This window comes from Porites lutea, chromosome 14, assembly GCF_958299795.1.
Source record: "Porites lutea chromosome 14, jaPorLute2.1, whole genome shotgun sequence".
Lineage (NCBI taxonomy): Eukaryota > Metazoa > Cnidaria > Anthozoa > Scleractinia > Poritidae > Porites > Porites lutea.
Window position 1 is genome coordinate 9,568,708 of NC_133214.1, and position 22,541 is coordinate 9,591,248.

The 22,541-nt window shown below is 40.4% G+C and overlaps 1 protein-coding gene across 1 annotated transcript in view; it reads right to left on the reverse strand.

Moving 5' to 3' along the window:
• LOC140924316 (obscurin-like) overlaps window positions 1–22,541 on the reverse strand; it is a 143,490-nt gene that overhangs the window by 88,176 nt on the left and 32,773 nt on the right. The window contains exons 21-40 of the mRNA XM_073374347.1: window positions 22,083–22,205; window positions 21,144–21,314; window positions 20,474–20,647; window positions 19,626–19,805; window positions 19,208–19,330; window positions 18,494–18,685; window positions 17,270–17,596; window positions 16,671–16,793; window positions 16,032–16,223; window positions 15,345–15,668; window positions 14,070–14,902; window positions 13,347–13,704; window positions 7,653–7,750; window positions 7,409–7,478; window positions 7,054–7,143; window positions 6,750–6,890; window positions 6,518–6,570; window positions 5,498–6,156; window positions 5,281–5,338; window positions 383–4,779 (exon numbers count right to left, since the gene is read on the reverse strand). Coding sequence (XP_073230448.1) covers window positions 383–4,779; window positions 5,281–5,338; window positions 5,498–6,156; window positions 6,518–6,570; window positions 6,750–6,890; window positions 7,054–7,143; window positions 7,409–7,478; window positions 7,653–7,750; window positions 13,347–13,704; window positions 14,070–14,902; window positions 15,345–15,668; window positions 16,032–16,223; window positions 16,671–16,793; window positions 17,270–17,596; window positions 18,494–18,685; window positions 19,208–19,330; window positions 19,626–19,805; window positions 20,474–20,647; window positions 21,144–21,314; window positions 22,083–22,205 — 8,686 coding nt within the window. The remainder of the gene's footprint in view (window positions 1–382; window positions 4,780–5,280; window positions 5,339–5,497; window positions 6,157–6,517; window positions 6,571–6,749; window positions 6,891–7,053; window positions 7,144–7,408; window positions 7,479–7,652; window positions 7,751–13,346; window positions 13,705–14,069; window positions 14,903–15,344; window positions 15,669–16,031; window positions 16,224–16,670; window positions 16,794–17,269; window positions 17,597–18,493; window positions 18,686–19,207; window positions 19,331–19,625; window positions 19,806–20,473; window positions 20,648–21,143; window positions 21,315–22,082; window positions 22,206–22,541) is intronic.

Below are 22,541 nucleotides of genomic sequence, written 5' to 3' on the forward strand. Positions count from 1 at the left end.
CACCAATGAGGAGAGAGGAAGCGAAAAAAATCAGCTAGCTGCAACTCAGAGATTTTGGCCAATCAAAATAATTTAAGGGTGTAAAGGTTTCATTCTCAATTAAATGGACGACTCTGGCTGATCGATACAAAAATAACACCAAAAAAAAAAACAAACATAAAAGAAAACTTCTCTTCACTTTGTTTTCACATGCACCTATCACGTTTACCAAAAGGCTCAAACTCAGCATGCCTCTATTGCAGAAGCCTATTACTCTTTGGTCTAGTTCGTTCGTGAACCACTTAACAGGTCTCAAACGCAAGGAAATATCACATAATTCATAATTAATTTAATCTGATAGTCAACATGATTATCATTTTGCTAGGTATATAAAAATGGTTACCTTCAATGTTTACATTGTATGTTCTGGTGGATGTTCCAGCTGGGTTACTTGCCACACATTTGTAAACACCGGAGTCATCGGGGCCAGCACCTGCAATGGTCAAGGTGTGTTTCCCATCCTCGGCTTTGATGTTAAAACGGCTGCTGTCCTCTACTTTGCTATCATCTTTGACCCACTCTACAGTTGGTACAGGCTTTCCGCTGACTGTTGCCTGCAACACAATATCGCCACCTTGTCCCACTTCCTTTGGAAAGGTAGGCTCATCTGTAAACACAGGGGGGATAGGTTTCTCGGTGACAGTCAGTTCTCCAACGCAAGATGCCTGTCCAGCTTCATTTGACGCAGTACAGCGGTATACTCCACCATCAGACAATAGGCAATTGGATAGTTCCAGGGAATGCATATCATCATCTGACAGGAATTCATAGCGTTCATCGCCATCTAAAGAGTTGTCATTCTTAAACCACTGTACTCCCGGTTGTGGGGTACCAGAGACACGGACATCGAATCGGACCAAATCCCCTTCACACAACTCAATACTGGTCATTTTCTTAACAAATTCAGGAGCCACAACTGCCTCTTCAACAATTAGTTCTACAGCATGAGACACTCTACCCACTTCATTAGTTGCTGTGCAAGTGAATTCGCCATCATCGGTCTGCTTCGCATCCTTGATAGTAAGAACGGATCTGTTTCCATCGAACTCTAGCTTGAAATGATGACTGTCCCGTATCAGCTTTCCATCTTTAAACCACTCAATTTCTGGCTCTGGTAAACCTGAAACAATGGCTTCTAAGCGAGCTTGGCCTCCTTCGACAATCTGGGCCCCCTCAGGATGGACAAGGAATTCTGGAGCATGCATCTCCTTTTCGACTTCAAGAGTAGCCGCACAAGTGTCCCTGCCACCACTGTTTGAAGCAACACAGCTATATTTCCCACTATCTGCTATTCTAGAACGAGTAATGGACAATGTGTGAATGCGTCCGTCCATGTCAAATTGAAGGTGATTATGGGGGGCAACATCTTCCCCATCTTTGAGCCATTTGAGGGTTGGTTTGGGCCTGCCGCTAACCTCCACTTCTAAGTCCACATCAGATCCTTCAACAACCTTCCTGTTTTCGAGGCGCTGGAGAAACTTTGGTGGCATGATATTTTCTTTAACAGTCACCTTTCCTTCACACGTTGCTTCACCAGCCTCGTTTGCTGCTGTACACCTATAAGTGCCTTGATCTTCAGGAGTGATACCATAGATTAGGCATGCGTAGCTTCCCCTTTCCTCGTTATCCACAAATTCTACCCGAGATGTTTCCTCGATAGGAACACCATTCCTGTACCAATCAATATCAGGCTCAGTCCCTTGAATACGCACCTCCAGCCTCACATCACTGTTCTCACAGACCTCAAGGTCTCTTAAGACTTCCAAGAAAGACGGCTTCTTAATCTGCTCTCGAACAGAAAGCTTTCCCGTACACGAAACTTTACCAGCTTCATTTGCGGCAGTGAAAGTGTACTCCCCCTCGTCATCTGGGAGAACGTCCCTTAAAATAAGTTTGTAAGTATCACCAATCGTTTCCAAAATAGTCTCGTCATTTTCCATTATCTCTGCGTTGTTTGTGGACCAGTGACCAAGTGGTTTCGGAACGCCAGAAACATTAACTTCAAATCGAGCTGTATCTCCCTCCGTCACAGTGACATCTTGCAATCTTTTTGTAATTTTAGGAGGTATGTTCTTTTCCGCTTTTGGAACACCGAGCACTCCGTCAAGAGGAATCTCATTTTCCACAGGTAGGTTTTGAAATACTGGAACTTCTTCCACAACCTCGTTAATACTGGGGATGGCTTTTTCGACAAATACCTCCACTTTACATGACACTTCCCCAGCTTTACTTGAAGCAACACATCTATAAATTCCCTCATCGTCGAGTTCAGCGTTTTCAATGACCAGTGTCCCATCGGGCAAACAACGGATATGCCCTCTTTCAGGTATTTCTTCTTCCTGTTCTGTGTACCAGATAACCGTGGGTGTGGGTAACCCATCTACTTTTACTTCGAAGGAAGCACTACCTCCTTCAACAAGACGGGCACTTTCAGGTTTCTTCAGAAAAGAAGGAGCTACAGACGGTTCCTCTACAAAGAGTGGTTTAACATGCAGTGGTGCAACGCTTTCAACTTTGCCTGCATCGTTGACAGCTTGGCATTTGACTTCACCAGAGTCTTCAGGTATTGCGTTGTGGATAATAAGTCTATGCAAATCGTCGGCTTTTGCTTCTTCGTATCTGCCACCCGCTGTAATTGGCACATCGTTCATCAACCATGTAACATCTGGCTCTGGGCTTCCCTTCACCTGTATCTCAAATGTGGCATCGCTTTGTTCCTCAACTTCAAGAGGCTTTAGTGGTTGAACAAACTCTGGCTTAGAGGCGATCTCGTCAACTAGCAGCTCGGCCAAACATTCTACTCTTCCCAGAGAATTTTCTGCCACACATTTATATTCGGCTTCATCATCTAACACCGCACGATCAATAACCAGAGAATGTTTATTTCCCTCCTGAATAATGTGGGTATTCTTGTCTTCTTCAACCAATTCGTTTTCAACAAACCACTGCAAGGTTGGCTTTGGTGATCCATCAACTATAACTTCCAAGCTTACATTATCTCCCTCATTTACATGAAGAGTTGACAGTTTTTTTATGAATGCCGGTGGTTTCCCACTTGGCTCTATTTCAGCAGGTGGAGCTAAATCTGTCACATCTGGGATCTTGGCACGGTTAGTCTTAACCACTTCCTCTACCACTCTAAGCTGTGCACTTGTAACAGCCTTGCCTGCAATATTTGTTATGATGCATTTATACTGCCCAGAGTCATTTGGTCCTATGTCCTCAAGCACAAGCAACGATGATCCTGGCTCAGTCTCTATATCCATGCCTTCATCATCTTCAGACACCTCCTCATCATCTAAAAACCATTTTACCTTTGGCTCTGGACTGCCAATGTACTTAACAGAAAATTCTACAGTGTTTCCAGCATCTGCCGTCGAGTCATATAGCTTTTTGGTAAACCTTGGTGGTACAGTATCTTCTGCAACAACAAGTGTTGCTTCACAAGTAGTTGTGCCGAACTTGTTTTGGGCCTTGCATGTGTATGTACCACTGTCATCATCTCTACAGTTTGTTATGACCAAGGTATGGAAGTTTTCATTTGCTTGAACTTCGACCCTAGGAGCAGCTTTTACAAGTTTTGATCCCTTGAACCATTCTACCAACGGTGTTGGCTTTCCTTCGACATGTACCTCAAACCGCACTGGATTACCATCGGGTATTTCAATGTTCTCCAGTACCTTGGTAAACTCTGGAGATTTACCCTCACCGTGGACTGTCACATTAGCTGAACAGCTATCTTTCCCTACAGAGTTAGTCGCTTTGCAAGTGTAAGTTCCTTCATCATTCATGTCGACCCTCAGTATGCTCAAGATGCAAGAGTTATCGGGAGTCACCATCATTTGAAACCGGCTATTTTCATGAAGTTGTTGTTGACCTTTAAACCAAGCAATGTTTGGATCTGGCCTCCCAATGACTGTACATTTAAGTTTCGCTGGCTCTCCTTCTGCAACATCAACATTTTCCAACGGTGACGTAAATTTTGCAGGTATTTGCAGTGGTGAGATGTGCAAATGTGCTGACGACTCAGCATCTCCGGCCTCGTTCACAGCCTTACAAGTGTAATCCCCTGCATCGTCTGCCTTGCTGTACATGAGGATTAGTGCAGAGGTGTCTTCATCATGAATAATCTCTATGTGCTCGTCCTTTTTCACAGGCTGTCCATCCTTGTACCAACTCACTTCAGGTTCTGGCATTCCTGTGACTTTGACATCAAATCGAGTACAGGACCCTTCAACAATGAAAACGTCCTTTAATTGTTTTACAAAGGCAGGAGGGCTTGTTGGTGTGACCTGTGTGACAGTTAGTTTGCACGACTTTGTGACTTCTCCAGCAGTGTTCTTAGCTCGGCAGGTGTAGTTTCCTTGGTCACTGCATCGTGCATCTTTGATCTCCAGGCTGCAAACATCATTGTATCTCACTGCGTGAAATCGCCTGTGTGGATAAATTGTAATTGGCTGGTCATCTTTGTACCACACAACTTCTGGCGGAGGTGTGCCAGTGACGAATATTTGCATTTCCACAGAATCGCCTTCTTCTATTGTCTTGTCAAGTAGCTCAGTAGAAAATTCCGGAGGTATAGATCGCCGTCGAGTATTAAGTACGCTCTCTGTCATCACATGGATCTCAGAGGCACTTATGTCACCAGAAGTGGGAAGTTGAACTTGAATGGGCTGCAAATCAGTATTATCTTTTCCACCAAGTGTGAAACTCACTGTAGGAGGAGGTTGCTTTGGATCTCTGCAACAATTAAAACAAAAACGTTCTAGTTAGTTTGGAAGATGTATTGGTTTCTCTAAATCGGGGGTCAGTCAGATCGTGTTTTCTGTCAGCCAGATGGACTTGCAACACCACATTCTACCGTTCCACCACAACAAAATAGCATTGTTTATCAGGCTCTTACCAATTTGGACTTTTAACATTGTAAGTTCATTTCACAGTCACGATTCTAACACCTAAAGTTTAAGGGTCCATATTTTACGACAGTAGCTCGAAATAGTCGTCTGACTAACAAACCTAAGGCTGACGGTGCGGTCATTTTAGCCCCTCACTCCTTCAGCGCTCTGTTTAACGGGTATTTAAAGCAACTTAAAGCTACACGGAAAGGAAAGAAGTCGAAAAAAGGATTTGTAGTCACACCAGGGAATGGAACTCGGGACCTCCTGCACAGACGGCAGCGCACTAACCAACTGCACTTATCCTTCCACCTCACTTATTTCACTTATTTAAAAGAAAACTCACAGTTTAATCACAACCGTCTGTGGTTCCTCTTCATCTGGCTCTTCCTCTGATTCGCTAGCTGTTAAAAACACAAAAGAAAAATAAGCATGTAAGAGGCATCTAAACAAATGCTTAAATGGCTTCTTCTTTACCAGAAAAAAACTCTCAAATTAACACGCAGTCACAAAAGATAACTTGTGATTAATTCAGCATATCAGTAGCACAGTGTTTTTCTTACATTCAACATTAAGGTCTGCGGAAGAAGTCGCCGTTCCCGCTATATTGCTGGCTTGGCAAATATATGTCCCTTCATCTTCAATATCAACATCTGATATTTTTAGCGAGTACAAATCGCCTTCCCTCTCTGCATGGATACGCTCTCCGGTCCTGACAGGTCGATCGTCCTTTAACCAAGATATTTCTGGTTCAGGAATTCCAGACACACGGGCATCTAGCTGTGTTGGACTACCCTCTTTGGCCTTTTGATCTTCCAGTGGCAATATAAATTCAGGTGCCACTGGAGCTGACGACAAATCGACTGGTGTCATTTCGACAACGACTTCCCTTTCCGGAACAGGGATGGTAAATTGAGCAATCTCCTGAGGTACCTTAGGCGCAGGTTTTGATTTAAGCTTCACAATATACTCAGCTGGCATGATGATCTCGGCCGTTGACTTCTTGCGCTTTAAAACTGTTGATGGCACCCAAACTTCATCGCCCTTCGAGCCATCTGATCTGAACCTGACAACTTTGTACATTCCTGGGCGTGATATCCTATCGAGAACCAAAACAGTCTCTTCTTTTTGAAGGCATATGTTGTTAAGTTCGTCTCGGTAATCTTCTAGCGCAACGCAAAACTCCACCTCTTTGGGAATTTCACTGATTAGGATCTCAAACCTAGAAAATAGTAAAAAGGTTATGAAAACAGATATAGGGACAATTAACATAACTAGCTTTTGGAGAATGCGTCTGTGCGTAGCTAAACACAAAGAATCTTGATTTAAACAGGGAAAAAACTCTCAAAGGCAATAAATCCATGGTTCTTCCACACCGAAACCTGAAACTTAAGAAAGTCTAACGATTTGTGTTTGAGGAACTAGGGAGTTTTATCACTATGCTAAATATGCATCAGAGGACTTCAAAACGAAACAAATAAGGAAAGGGAAAGTATATGAAAAAATATGCAGTTAACATATATTCCTAGAAAAGAGACATATCAGGGTCAATTCTAAACAAATCTCAAGTGCAGGTAACTTACTGGGTATGCTGAGTTATTTCGGCACAAAGTCTATCTATAACTTCCTTCCCAGCCTGAAAAAGAAACATCTTTTGCTCATTTTGGTCCCATAAACGAGAAGACAACACAACATATTGAACTAAATCACGGAAATAGAGGCCAACAGAAAATAGTTAGCAATCTATATAAATTAGCATTAAGTAATCATACAATTACCTGCCAGTAGATGATAGCAAAAGACTAAAGACTTTACCTCAAGATCATGGGTGTCGACGCCGGCCTTCCTTCCACATTGTAACAGATCAGTCAAGTAAGCTCTGTACTCCAAAATACGCTCAACTGGGCGATCAAGGAGTTCTTCAACGGGACGACAAGAACTTTCTGCTTCACACATCTACAACAAAGAAACACATTTGGGAAAGGTACTAAGCACCAGAATTAATACTGAAAACGTATCAAACGATCCATACTAATCAGGATCTTGGAATTGCCAGTTGAGAAGAAAACAACTGGCTTCTTAAAATTAAGACAAAGCTTATCAAATTCTCAAAACCCACCTTGAAAAAGTCTTTGGGATGTGACTCTAAAAAGTTGTCCGAGTCACCTTTTCCATCACAGTAGATTATGTATCTGTCAAGCTCATTCTCCTTCAAGGAAACAAAAGATACAGTAAAAAGTCATAGAGTGAAACCTGTATTTAGCGTATCCCATACAAAGCAGCAAATATCGATAAGTCATGGGACAATGTCAGAGCTAAATGTGCCCATGTCCGGCGAATTTCTAGCTGCGCTCGGAAATGATGACCGAGCAGGTTAAATGCTTTTGACTTTGTTTCTGTGTGGGAACCAGCCCTCATGACAACTGACTGATTTGACCATCCCTGCTGACCCTTTCAATTACAAAGCTACTTACCCGTTTCACAAACACTTTTCCGATTTCCGAAGGATTTCCTCGGCACTTCCTCAGCTCATCACAAAAGATCCTATAAGATACGCAAATGTTAAGTTACAAGTAACAAGCCAGAAAACATCTGGCAGGTTAGCATCACACAGTTCTTCACTTGCAATTCTTGCAAATACAAACTAGGAAGGCTTGGGACTTGGGGATCAACACAACTTTCAAGGTGTTATTATTTTAACGCTCATATGTGTCTTACACTTTATGGAAGAAGAAGACATCTTCAGAGTTGATAAAGATGGTGTCCTTACAGTCTGCGACCTCTGGGGGTGCCTTTTCAAGCTGATAGATGTAATCCTGCAAAAGAGCAAACAACTTGACATGATAATTTTGGTCTCTTATTGTCGTTGGAGTGTGTGTATTGATCAAGGAATAATGTTACATGCAAATTCCTGACACATAACTAAAATAAAACAACCTAGAAGTAGAGTTCAAAGGTGATGTTCAACATCAGCATTCCCTAAGAAAATGGTGCGAATGATTAAAACAGAATATGACACACTTCAAGAAAGCCAGCGTAGCAGCATTTAGTAATTTCACCTTCTGAAATAACTGATAAAATGACGTGAAAACAAAATGAGTCACTGCAGTCAACAACATTGGGGCAAACCGTACTAGTCCAGCTGTTATCGACCAAAATTGTTCACTTTTATGATAAGAGCATGAAACTTTGCCAGATTACAACTAACCCTAAGACTAACATTTTTGGATATGGAGCCAAGCCAAATTCAACACTGGACACGAGTACTGCGCAGGCCCTAAAATGGCCTACATGAAAACGAGGCTGTTAGTGGAAATCCTTCTAAAATACAATTTTTGAGTGTTTCTTTAAATAAAAGTCATAGATATTGTGGAAGAAGACATTTGCTTTGCTGTCATGCTTTCCTTGGTGTCACGTGACCCCTCCTTCCAATTATGGCAAGGCTATTGTTGGGTGTCCTGTGCTGAAGCTGTCTTCTGTACATTTGTGCGTTTAAAGGGGTGAGAAGGGGCACCTTTTCAGGCAAGTTTAAATGATAACACTCTTGCAACTATTTTCCAATTATCAACGGCTGTTTTCTATCATACAAATGCAAATCATTACATGAAAACGAGGCAAAAATCTTTTCAGCGGTTTGAAAAGCCTCCAGTTAGCCCTGCGTGCAGTCATCTTGAGTTAGATTCATAGAGCATTGCCTAAAAGCCTGAACGGATCAAAAATTGTGATTACGCGGCGTTTTTGCAGAGTTTTTTTCTCCACAGGCGACAATCGACAATCCCCCTTTCTGATGGTTGTATCCACAAGATAGTTGTAGATGTCACTGTATCTTAAGAGTAGGTTGTACACCAGTTTTGCCAATGGTGAATCGACACCGTCCCAAAGAAGCAGTTTTTCTTTCATTTAATGAGTTCATAGCCACAAACTGCCACGATATGCCCCTTAGTCAAAATTAAAACTTTTAGACTTGTTTGCCTCAGAAGTGTTGTTCCCTATACATTTCCTATTCATACACTGCTCGACAGGTATGTTGCATGAGCATTACTCGAGTTGAGGAAACACTATAAAGGTCACTTCATCTTCTTTTTCACTTCTTGCCTGTTTTATTGAAGATAATGAGGGCTGGACAAACAAACGCAAGTGCAAGACGAAAAAACCAATTGAACTTACTATTTCCCCAAACGCTTTTGTTTGCACTTAACGCTTGTCAACCAGGAAAAAATAAGTGCAGCCTACGTTCTAGCTGTCTATCTGGGGTTATCGTGAAACGTCACGTGCAAACTGCACTCAAAAGGAGACGCAAGAGGGAGGCGTGTTAGTTGAAAGAGCTTGTTCGCAGGCTAACGCAAACGCAAGTTAAAAAATGTCTGTCCGACATGATCAGGACTCAACGCCCACGTGACACTGACATCATTTTCTTTGGCGTCCATACTATACATGGATAACTAAAATAACTAGCATCGCCTCATTGGTAGAATGATTTCTGATTTAACTGTTGATGATCACTCAAACTAATATGAAATGTCTCGACCACGAAGTAATTGTCGGTCTGTTTCAGTTTATGCAAACAAGACGTAAGTGCGTTAACTTATGTTTGGTGGGATTTGTGCGCACAGTTTTAAAGTATGCGGAATAAATTTTCTTAGGATTAGGGAGGATGTTTCTGTTTTGTTTGCACATAAATGGATACACAGATTCGTTACTTGGTGCATCTACCATCATTTTGAATAAGATGACGTGTGGTTATATAAGCAATGAATGAGCCACACCCTTCTTTTCAACTCAGTTCTGTTACTGAGCTGCTGTTCATCTGGTACTGGTAAACTGCCTGCTGAGCATTTTGAACAATATGAAGCTCGCGGAGTATGAGCTGAAGCTAATCTTTGTCATTACACATGGCGCCAAATACGCCAAGCAGCCTGTCTACCGAAATAAGTGGCTCGTGGATTAGATAAACATGCTGTATATTCGGCTGCTTTGAGAACGATGATCTTAGGGTTGAGTGGGATAATAAAGCCTCCTAAGTCACAAAACCCCATACGAATCTCTTCCTACCCACTGCAAATCCTTAGCATTTTAATTTTTTCAGCAGTTTCAATTTTTATTGGTTTCTGATTAACTGGTCTGTTGAGGATACACTCTTTTAACTCCCCTTTGATGTCTGTAGTAGAAAACTCATGAAAACTCACTTGTGGGTGTAATTAAAATTAGCGATAGAAACCAGCTCTATTGGTGGGAAGTTTGGCTATTTTCCTTTGATTTGGAACTTTTTGTCGCATAAAAGGTCAACTTCTCTGTGGCTGGATCGATGTACAAAACGTTGACATTAGTAAAAAAAGATAACATTTTTCCATGCTCGCCCGGGGCAACGAAAATTTTCTTGCCCCGGGCGAGCATGGTTTCTCCTTTTTCCAAGTGAAATTGTTCACTGGAAGTGTAAGTGTGCTGCTCACTAGTACATTATTAAAAATTGGTTATGAGCCTTTCACATGAGGTACACTTTCTTAAATTGAAAAACATTAACCGAGAAGTCGATAATTCAATTTTAAACTTTCCCTAATTATAAGGTAACGAGCGCTCTTTGGACCTAAAGTGTACCGCCTTAATGTCGCATCACGGCTAGTACAATGACTTGAAATGCTCAAATCATAGTAATTTTGAGGCAATTATTCAAAAATTCTCTTTCAATCAAGTGGTATGAATTAACCATCTGTAGTTGCCTACAGCTTGTGTGTCTAAATTGTAATTTATCTGAGAAAGTTTTCAAGCACCGCATCTTTTGCTGCTGCTCCTCAACTATGGAATTCATTGCCCTACGCGATTAGGATTAGCCCCTCAGTAGCATCTTTTAAAAAGCACTCAAGACATTTTTATTTCAGAAAGCTGTGATTTTATGTGCTTTTCAATGTCGTTTTTAGGTTTTATGCAGTTTTTTACGATTAAGTAGTCTAGGTAATTTTTATAGCTTTAGTGTTGACAAAATTGTTTTAACTCTTCTTGGTAGGTTCATGCACTTTATGCATGTATACTTTATGCAGACTTAATAATTTTTTTTTGAAATATTTTTATTTTTAATTAAGCGCTGATGCAAATAGCAGTATTGATATCGGCGCCATATAAGTATTATTATTATTATTATTATCATTATTATTAAAGATTACCGTTAGAAATATGAGTAAAGTTAAGCTAATTCCTTCATCTATTTCACGTAGCTCAGTTGGTGTTCAATTATGGGATAAGCATGCACTTTAAATATACTCTGCCTTGAGGACATACGTAGCAACAACTTTGCTTTCTTTGTGAAAGCGCTCGACCTTCTGTTGGCGAGCTGAGTTTGAAAGGCTTGATTTCTTGTCCTTAACGAGGAGAAACACGGCCTTTTTTATTACATTCGGATTGATCATCTTTTTCATATTTTCATGTGTTAATATAAAATTTAAAGGAATATCAATTTGGTAGCTTTAAATTGCGTATCTCAAAAATGGTCTTTACAAGACTATCCTGTCATCTGTTTTTTAGGCATAACAGAGATTTGGGAGGCACGATCGCTTGCTCCTGCATGACCTGTTCATTTTTACCTCAAAGACTGTTCTATCTCATGCATTTAATGTAAGCAACAACTGGTAATATTAATTTCAACTTGAAAGGGTCAAATTGGCATTTCTTCAAAATTAAGGGAGGAGAGCTATTTGGGCTGGGTCACCTCCTGGATTCAGCACTAAACCTTGTAACTGACTTTGTTAATAATGAAAGGAGAATTCCCTGAACGATTCATTCGTTCATTTGAAACTCGAGGCTAGCTTTTAAGATCATCAAAAGAATTTTTGCCTTGTTTTTGAGCGGCGCTCTACATTTAGATGGAAAACAACAGCCAGAGTGCCATACAATCACAATTTTTGATCAGTGCAAGCTTTTATGCAATGTTATCTGAATCCACCCCCAAATGACCGCACGCAGTGCTAACTGAAGGCTTTTCAAACAGTTTAAAAGATTCTTGCCTTATTTTCATGTGGTAATTGACATCTGTATGAAAACAAATCCCACCCTTGACAATTGAAAAAAAGTTGCAAGAGTGTTATCATTAAAAATTGTGTGAATCGGTGCCCATTCTCACCCTTTAAAACTCACAAATGCACAGAAGACAGCCCAGCACAGGACACCCAACAACGGCTTCGCCATATATGGAAGAAAGGGTCACGTGACACCAAAGATAACATGACAGCAAAGCAAATGTCTTCTTCCACGATATCTACAAGTTTTATTTACCAAAACACTGAAAAACCGGTATTTTAGAAGCATTTTCACTGTCAGCCTCGTTTTCATGTAGGCCATTTTAGGGCCTGCGCAATACTCGTGTCCAGTGTTGAATTTGGCTTGGCTCCATATCCAGAAATGTTAGTCTTAGGGTTGGTTGTAATCTGGCAAAGTTTCATGCTTTTATCATAAAAGTGAACAATTCGCTATATTTTTGGTCGATAACAGCTGGACTATACTGCTACTTTTTTCCATAACATTTTACGAAATGAAAAGAAGCTATATCAAACACTGCACAGAGTGCTTTTTGTCCGATATCCAAAACAGCGCAAGGCGCTGTCTTAATATACTTGCCTGCGACTTTTCTTTAACCGTTTTCTTGGAACCTAGTCTGCTACAGAGCCGTTTTTAGTGTCGTCACGTAACGCTCCTCCCCACTAGTCCCCATTAGTAGGGAGGAGCGTTGCGTGACGACACTAAAAACGGCTCTGTAGCAAACTACTTAGAACCGGGTATCGATAACATATCGTGTCCTATGTTTCTTATACTACTACAGTTGACTCCCGATAACTCGAACCCTCGCTAACACGAACCAAAATCGACGTCCCCTGGATTTCCTCTATTCATTTACTGTAATTTTACCCTCGGTAACTCGAACCCTCAATGAGTCAAAACTCCCGCTAACTCGAAGGAATTAGTGTTTCCCTCCAAATCATTTCTATATCATAGTAATTTTACCCTCGATAACTCGAACCAGGTTTTGATTCCTTAAAAAGTCGGGAAAAACCAGTGTACTGGCGTCCGAAACACTGGATTTTGAAGTCCCATTGACGTGTTTTAGACATATAGTTTACTAGTGGAGGCTTATGTTGCTTCTCACAAATCTAACGTGAAACAGCTTTACTTCTCTGAACAGTAAAACGCACGCTTTCTTTAGGCCATGGACTGTTACGTCAAGTTCTGATTTACAATCTAAAAGTATCTTTCAATTTTTACTTTACATTTCTACAATAAAATGTGAGTAAAATGTTCACTGTACAGTAAAAAACGTATATTACCTTAATTCCGGCTATTTTCTTCAAGCTCCCGATAACTCGAACTTTTTCGATTTTCCTTGAAGGTTCGAGTTAACGGGAGTCGACTGTAAATCAAACTACATACCTCGGCGAGAGATCTCAAATCATCCACATATTTCTCCTCAGTTTCAATTAACGTGTCAGTGATGTCGTTCATCCTTTGCAGCGCAAATTCCTTCTCTAAATCTGGGGCTTCCCCATTCACGAAAGGAGATGGAATTGTCAATTCTATTGCATCAAAGTTGAAGTCTTGAGGTGTGGTCATCAAGTATGCCTCTGATTCCACCTTTGGCTGTTCGATGGCGTCAGCATGGCCGTTAACAAGTCTACTCGCATCAATGCATGGATCTGACATTCTCCGTGGAGTACCAGGGGGAGTGAAAATTAGAACCGAGCCGGCATGTTGAGGAATGAGGAGCTCCGCATATTTTCTTGGTTCCAAACTAAAAAGCCGATAAAACATTAAAGCAAAGATAAACTTGATGTAGTGTACTGTATGAAGTTGCATGCCACCCAAATACGCAACTCTGCTCTTCTTACGAAGACTCAAATTAAGACCCTTATTATCCACACTCCTTTTACGTTTAATCCAAGACAGTTCAAAGGGAATTTATCTTTTCTGAACACGTAATCTAAATTTAAAATGCATTCTACCTCTCAAATGTTGACTTAGTCGTTTAAAGTATAGTTGTAACTAGTCCAACAAAACTGCTCATGGCAAATAGCGTATGAAAATCCATTTTTCTATGGTGCACCATACCATGGTAGTCACTAGAAATGCAAAACGAAATAAACTAGCAGTACTTACGACCTACGACTGTTTGCCACAGACTCTTCGATTTTCCGACAAATGTTCTCATTTGCAGTTTTCATATCCCTTCCTACTTTATCAATCTCCTCAGGGCTCGTCTTCTCCAAAGTATCCGCATTGCTCTCCACAGTCTTCTTGGAACGCACCTCAACATTCAGATTTTCACTAGGAGGTAAAGTGCCATAAAGATACAGATTTGACGTCATTTCCCGTTTCTCAGGTACCAGCATCTCCACTTCCGTTCTGGTCTCCTGCTTGATACTTGTCGTGGTTTCCTTTGTTGTTGTCTTCCAGACTCTTTTCCTCATTAGCTGATTCTGATCCGGGGAAGCCGGTGGACGAATTTCCGTATGCAAAGCTGTTTCAACTTCAATGTCTGTGGTGACAAAGGGACCCAATGAGGTGACTGTGACATCTTTCTTCACCACTTCTACACCCCAAGGGGCTAAGGCCATCTCACTTGGTTCTCTTTTAGTATCTTCACTGATGTGAACTAGAATCTCATGTTCTGGAATTTCAACAGGTTTTACTGCTTTCCCTTTTTCAAACCACCCCTGGATCTCTGACTTGATGATAGGCTCAATCTTCTGCTCAGCTTCTAAACTTACTGGTGTGTCAGACCGCACTCTGACAGAAACCTGGGGACGTTTAGCTGGTCCAGCTTCTTCAAACACTTCTCGATCACCAGCCCTCTTGCTACCAAGTACACCATCGATAAAGGATGACAGAACGTTAACACGCACTGGCTTGTCAAATTCCGGCGCGACAGGAAGTGATTCAAGAAGCTCTCGCTCGTACGAGTCTACGGTCTCTGTGGTAACCTCCTCTGCCTGAAACAAAATCAACCATCACAGTTACTATATAAGCCAAAAACAGCATCTGGTAAAAGTTCATCATACTTAAATAACAACTGAAGGTTTAAAGCATAGAAAAGGGAATGTATAGGTAAAGCTTACAAACTTTAAAACAATACAATGCAATACTTTATTCAAAGTGGAACATACACGGAGCTATATGGATTAGTTTAAAAGAAATCTTCACCAGCTAATTTACAGGTATGCCACTGCAAATAAAATAAATAGTTGAGTCTCTGGACGCAAGTTAAAATCTCTGTACTACGCAAAGCACTATCCAGTAGCACAGGGTTTAATGTACTAAGCAAAAAGATTAGTCCCGACACGACAGCTTTTAAACATTTACCGTCAGCCATTGATAAGCAAAAGAGCATTTTCTTCTAAACCCATCTTACAACCTAAAATAATGTAGCTGTACCTTAGGAGGTAACCCTCGCTGTTTCCTTTCTCGAAGTCTTTCTGCGAGACGGAACAGATCACTGTCCATGAGATCAAACTTGGTGCTAATCTCTTTTTGTTTCACCATGAGGTCTTTTGCTTTGTAACGTGGTTCATCCATGGTGAGCTTAGCAGAAAGTTCAGCAACTTTCTTTAGTCGAGCTTCCTGCTTGTTGAGACCAGGTTTAACAAATCCTTCCAACATGTCCAGAAGATCAACGACTTCTTCCTCAGTAGTACATCTCTTTGCACCATCCCTGGTGGTTTTCAGAAAGTGTTCACTGTCGCTGATCCACACTGAAGCCTGCAACAAGAGAGGTTTAAGAGACAAAAGACGATTCACAAGCATGTTTCTTTATAGACTGAATTTATTAGGGTAATTGAACTGAGACAAGTGCAAATCAGACCGAAGATGCACGACACGAAATTGAAATACAGCTTGCTTGCATCCATTTTGAAATCCTACAATGCCATTGCGTTGGTCGTCTTCCAGTTAAGCCACAACCTTACTGGCTGTTAATACCAACCATGAGCTTGCACTTTGATTCATTTATCGGTCTACTATTAGTCACATGTGCCTGTTTACGTCTCTGCTTGTAGTCCCCCAAATTATAAGGCTGTCCACAGAAGAGAACGATTCAAAGCAAGGGGAATATCGAAAGCAAACCTGTTCGTAGAGTTGATGGAACTCGATCGAAGCTTCAAGCATGGCTCTGTGGTCTTCCATCCGTGACAGAAATCGCTGCCAGCGTGCTTCCATTGCAGATACTTGTCTCATAATAGCGGGTGCGTCATGATGATTTAATTGCCGCAATTTTTCTGCTTCATCAACCAGCCTACCAACTTCTACATCTGCAGGCTGTAAAAACAATTTTGTTTTGTTTAAATTCACCACTTTGCCACAGAAAAACAACATGCTCTTTAAAAATCTATTTTAAAAAACATTCTATTTGTCGGTTGCACTCCTTGTTGGGTTCGATACAAGTTTCTTTCAGCGCAATAGCTATCATGCTAACTTTTCTTTCCAAGCATGAACTAAAAAACGTAAGACGCAGCATAATACCATTACAACGTAAATTTCAAGACCGGTATCAAACGGTGTCGAGAACCGTCAAATTACTTTCGATACAAGGGGGATCAAATAAATGCCTTAAAGATTAACTCCTGCGCTGTACGACAAGCTTGGAATCAGATCTAACTGTTTAACTGGATTTGCGTCCATTTTATAGTAACGTCCACAATGACACCAAAACGCTTAGAGTAAAGTAATAAGGAACTATGCCGCAAAATTAGACATCAAAACTACCTTGACTGACTCCAGAAAAGCATCTGACTCTTGCAACAGAGTGACAGCATCAAGCAAGGTGACACCAAACTTCCGATTTAGAGCCAGCAACTCGCGGGTGTGCTCTTCAATAGTTAGATTAACCTGTAATTAAAGTCAAAAGAACGATTTAACGAAAGCCAAAGACAGCTGTGGTGCAACGTTCCTGTTAAAATTGTTTATTTAAGTTTATGTTGTAATAAGCTTTGTGACTTATCTTAAACTTATCTTAACGGGTAGAAACAATTTGTGAGAAAAAGCAAGTCCGTTTCATACTTTTTTCTTCTCTTTCTCGTCTGTCTTTAAGTCATTTTTTGTTTGGTCCAGTAGATCTATAAACAATAGGTGTTCCTAGGCAATTCACCCAAATGAGCGTATGGTACACTGACGTTTAGTTTCACAGACTCGGGCTCTCAAAAGCTGGATTGCTAGAAAATTTAATAACCTTTCAACTTTTATTGATTGTCTAAAGAAGTACAAAAAAAATTCGTGCTCATAGGCAATGCACTAAATAGTGTTTAAATATATGGTACCCTTTAATAGTTTTAGGTTTCACAGATTCAAATATTAATAATTCATACCGTGTTGATAGCTTGTTCAAATTCGCACAGCCGCACACTTTCCTCCAACTTGTCCTTATGATGTTCCCAAAGGCTCCGCCACTCTCCATGCCTTCCTTCTGACTTCTCCAGGAATCCCTTGATTTCGTCTCGTGATACAGTAACAGCCGCTGATGTGGCAGCACGACTGAGCACATCTTGAGCATTAACAGTGGTAAAGTTAAAAAGCTCGTGGACGGTCTGGTAGTTCGCAAGATGATCTTGGAGAAGGAGCTGTGCTGCGTTTATATCTCTTGGAAGAGGCTGATTTTGTATATCATACATCATGTCATCCATCATTTGAAGAAGCTAATCAGAGAGTCAGCGTGAGTAACAATTAGTTTTTCTCAACATTGTTGTCCGCTAAAACCTCCTTACCGATCTTAAAGGAACTTTTGTGTCACGAAAGTTAGCCAAATCACCGACTGAAAACTGTTCCCCAAATTGAGCAGAAAAATACACCCGTAAAAAGTAGCTCAAAACATTGACGAAGACTTTAAATAACAGAACAAATACAGAAAAAGCCACAGATGCGCAAAATTGAAGGGGATTAGAACGGATAGCAGTTGGCCTCTGAAAACTATTCTGCCCAAAAATTTCGTTGTTTTTGGAAAACTTAGACATAACGCATGCAAGACATAATTCGTTTGTCAGAATGTTGCGATTTTTTCATTTACAGGTAACTTCTTTGCTGACGTTAAGAAACACAGCAAGCAGGAGACGAGTGGTTGAAAAGACTACACAGAGTGGACTAGATTGCTGTGAAACAGATTTTAACACATACAACACATCTCAACAGCTTGAAACTGGGAAGGTAACAATAGCTTACTAAGGTACCCTAGAGTCAGTTATTATCAGTTAATATCTCACTTCAACGGAACTTTTTCAACAGTACTAACACAAGGAACATGTTTTTAAGGATTTTACAAAAAAACTTGTCATTTCTCTTAAGTTTGTCATATTTCTTTGATTACGAGTAGTTTCTTAAGGGTAGAAGAGTGAGCGAAAGACACGAAGACGCGTGAAAATTGCTAAGTGCACGGAAGGTAACGCAAGGAGGAGGTGCTATTCACACGACTGTTCACGTATTTAGTTTAAGGAACTACTTGTGCTCTACACACTTCTACACACTCGTACATATCTCAACATTCCTAAAGGAATATTTTGTCATTTGCATCCGCAAAGATACAGTAAAAGCAGACTTACTTTCTCCACACTTGCGTAAAAAGTTGCTGACATAGATAAGAGCACCTCGTAGTCTGCAAGAAGAGTCTTGAATCTTTGATAAGCAATCTGAAGCTCATCTGTGATGACTCTTATGGCAGCTTTATAACCACCCTCTGCCCCTGACAGCTGCTCAGCAGCTCGCAGGTGCGACTGGACATCTTCATCAGTACGCTAAAGCACATAAAAAATAACACACTTACTCGGAAGCAAATTCAATTATAATTGTTCTTTGGCTATTTCGCCATTCATACATCTATCCGGTTAGTAACGTCTGCGAAGCAGCGCCCATACATGTATTCTTGTTCTGAGCCACAAACGGACTCAACAAATTACCGGAAATGCGTTTCCTTCAACCTGACTGGCAAATCGAAAAAGGCTTTTTAACAAGCCAATCATGGCGCGTTCTCAAATCCTGGTACCGGGTGGGAGCAGGGGTGGGATTTCGGCGCTGTTTGCAGACGGAAGGAGAAGTTTAGCTTAGTCTATGGCGCAGGCTAAGCCAAACTCGAACTATGGAAAGCTAATGATCAAACCAATCTTTAGATGTGAAATTATTTTACAGTTAAGGTGAATCATGAAGCCACAAGCCAAAAGAACAGTAAAGAGAAAAGAGCAGAGCAAGACATTGAAAGACATGATGCCTTACTAACCTATCATCAGCAGGTATTTTGGAAAGATGTCTTTATAGCTTACCCTGGCGGCATCCTTGAACCTCTTCAGCTTGTCTTCAAGTTCTCTTGGATCGGCTGGAAGGGAGCTGTAATCCACTTTGACAGGGAAAAATGTATCACTTTGCTCTTTGATCCATAAGATAACCTAAAATAACGTAAGAGTACAACGTTTTCTCTTTGACTATTGTTAACATTCAGTAATTGGTAGGGTTGATCGTTTTTCTCAAGAAAGTCATCCCATTATTCATTGCTTCAAACGTCCAAACCGCTTTGGGTATTCATTGAGCGAAGCATCGTTTTGAGTGCAGGATTGTTACTAGCAACCACTATGCTACTTACAACGTAAATTCCAGCACAGCTACGATGTTACAATGGAGCACAACTCATAACGGAAATGACTCGCTTTTAGACAGTTTAAAACAAATTACTACTTAGAATACCTCTCGAGTGTCCTTTTCAAACTGTACAAACTCAGCACTAAGCTGCCTGTTTTTGTGCAGCTGTTCTTCTCTGAGAGTCCACAACTGTCCAAGCTTGTGAACCCTGGATTCCAGGGTCGCCAGAAAATTCTGAATACAATCAGCAGCTGCACCCCTGTCCAAATGCTCCTCTCGTGGTTCCTTGGAATGCAAAACAAATGAAGTTTCAAAAAGAAACCTTATTTAGCGTTTAGTAAATTAACTACCTCGGTAAAGGGCTTAAGAAGACTAAGCTCCAGAAGAAACTTGTGGTGGGTCGACGATAGTTTAATTTCTTGCATAGAGAATTACTTAATCATTATTGGGAGGAAATGTGGCCGAGTGCTTAGAAAGCTGGTCCCGCAATCCAGAGATTGGAGCTGGATTTGTTTAGTAGTTCCGAATTTAAACACTCGACAATGTTTGTAAAAAAGCCAACTGGTAGACTCTTAACCTTGTTATGTTCCATTTGATCTATTAGCCCCATAAGGAGAGGAGATAAAAAGTATTTATTGATTTGTTTTTACTGATCTGTCATTAGCCCACTGAACAACAAATAACTTTATTGTCTATGACAGAGCTCAACCTCCTTTCCACTCATGTATGAGTATTTGCAGAAGTTTGAGCATTGTTTCAGGTTAATCTTATATGCAACAACAACAAATCAAAGAATACAGATATCTTCATTTATGGTAAAATAGCTCGGCATTTACACTTCCAGATTCAGAGAACTACAGGCACTTTTACGTCACTTTGTTCACTGCAAGTAGAACCCTTCTTCAAGAAACAACTATTGAATTTAGGACTTAACAGAAAATCTATTTACTTACTTTTCGCAGCTCTTCTAACAGAGCTTGTGATTCCTTCTGCATTTGTCCAGATGCAGAGAGAATTGCATCTTGGAGCTGCTCTTGTCGTGCAAGAAGCGCTGGAGAGGCATCAACATTCTCTTTGGGTTCATCACTTGTTAACTGATTTGTCAACTCATCCAATTTTCCAAAAAGCTGTTGAAGACAACCACCAAAGACAAATGTTATGTTCCAGTCTTAGGCTCATAGTTCACTTTTAAATTATTTTCATACACATTTACAAGGGTTAGTTAGGAAAATTTGGTCGAGCAGCAGGCCCCAGTTGTTCAAAAGATGGATAACACTATCCACTGGATATATCTCTGTCCAGTAGATAGCGCATTGTTTGTTCTGATACTAATTCGCCGGAAAATGATTAATCCAATGATAAAGCGCTATCCAATGTTTGAACAACCAGGGCCTGCAGAACTATACCCAAAGTGCCAAACGCAAAGTTGTTTTTCTTCGTGTGACTTGTTCCCGAAATTGAATTTTACGATTGATGCAAACAAACGAAAAATATAATTAAGCTTTTTTTCAAAAGCATGCTTTAAGCTTAAAGGCGTCCAGGGCCATAATATATCTAGCACAGAAAATTCTAAGTTAAATGAGCAATTTTGTGCACTGGGGGCATTTTTTCCCTAATACTCACCAGTTGTCTGTGGCGATGGAAGTCAAAGTACATTTTACCAAGTCCCAGCCTGTATTGAAGACGAGCACAAAAACTTGTCCAAAGATCCTGAATGTCTTGCACTTTAGCAATATCCATCTTTGATCGAACTTTAGAAACATCAAGAGCACTTGAAACTGTGTCCGTAATATTCTAAAGAGGATTACATGTGCCATAGTTTGGTAAAGATTACAGTCACCAAGGTTCTTACCAATTACAGTTTTCTTACATTTACATTTTTTTGTTTTTTAATTTTTAATGTTAATTGCATACGCATTTTCTTTACTCTCTCTTAACCAACTCTCAGTTGGAATGAGACAGACAAGTACAAGTAAGCTCAATCAGTCAGATCACTGTAAGATGTTATACGTTCAAACCAGTGAAGGCTGAAAATTGTCCAGACAAAACCTGGGCCTTGGTCCAAGCAATTGTTAGCAGACTTCCCTGTTTTACTAAATAGTATGTTCAGGCCTGTCACTAAAATTGCCAGTTAGATGCAAATAGTAGGCGGGGAATTGAACTGTTAGAAAATCCTTTCCCTTTTCTAGGTTCCCTTAGTGACAGCCCTATTAGGTCAAATTAATCTAATAAGAATATTATTATAGAACTTGATGGATAGCTTTCAAGGATCGGATTGATTGCAGAGAAGATTGTACAGCAGGTCTTACAATAGGAGTAGGATCAAATGTTTAAATGGGTAAATATGAATACACTGTAATCTAAAACAACAACTCTTTAAAGCCAATAGGAAATGTAGAATTCCCATAATTAATAGGAATACAAAAACGATATGTACAATTGTAGACCTTCCTCAGGAGAAACCACCTTTGACGTATATAGCTATTGGGCTTGTCACAGAAAAAGGTGACTGACTGAGTTTGAGTATGGTGCATCAATGAATGTAAGCATTATTTTGTTCACCTCCTTCTCAGAGTCAAGTTCTTTGTGCGAGTACCAGAACTCTTGTGATGTTTTGATGGAATCACCCATCACTGTATTGTTGTTAAGAAAGTCATCTCCCACATTTTTTATCCAGCTGTAAACCTGTACAAAAAATTCAACATACAAGAACAAATTACAGAATGATTAATAAATCAACAACCTTCTCTGCAGGGTTGTTAAGTTTACAAGAAGCCAGCAAAAATCACTTCCAACTTTGTGTTTTTGGCCAGCTACATGTACTCTATGTGGCTATTATCTGATTCTTTCATGAAAGCTGGCAAAATTCAACAATTGAACCCCTTAAATGTACTTCAGGCCCCAACTGATTGAAAGGTAAATAACGTTAAAAAAATTATCTGTCCAGTGGATTATACAAAAATGATTGGTTTGCCTAATGCTTTTCGTCCAGTGGATAGTTATTTATCCAGTGGAAAGCGC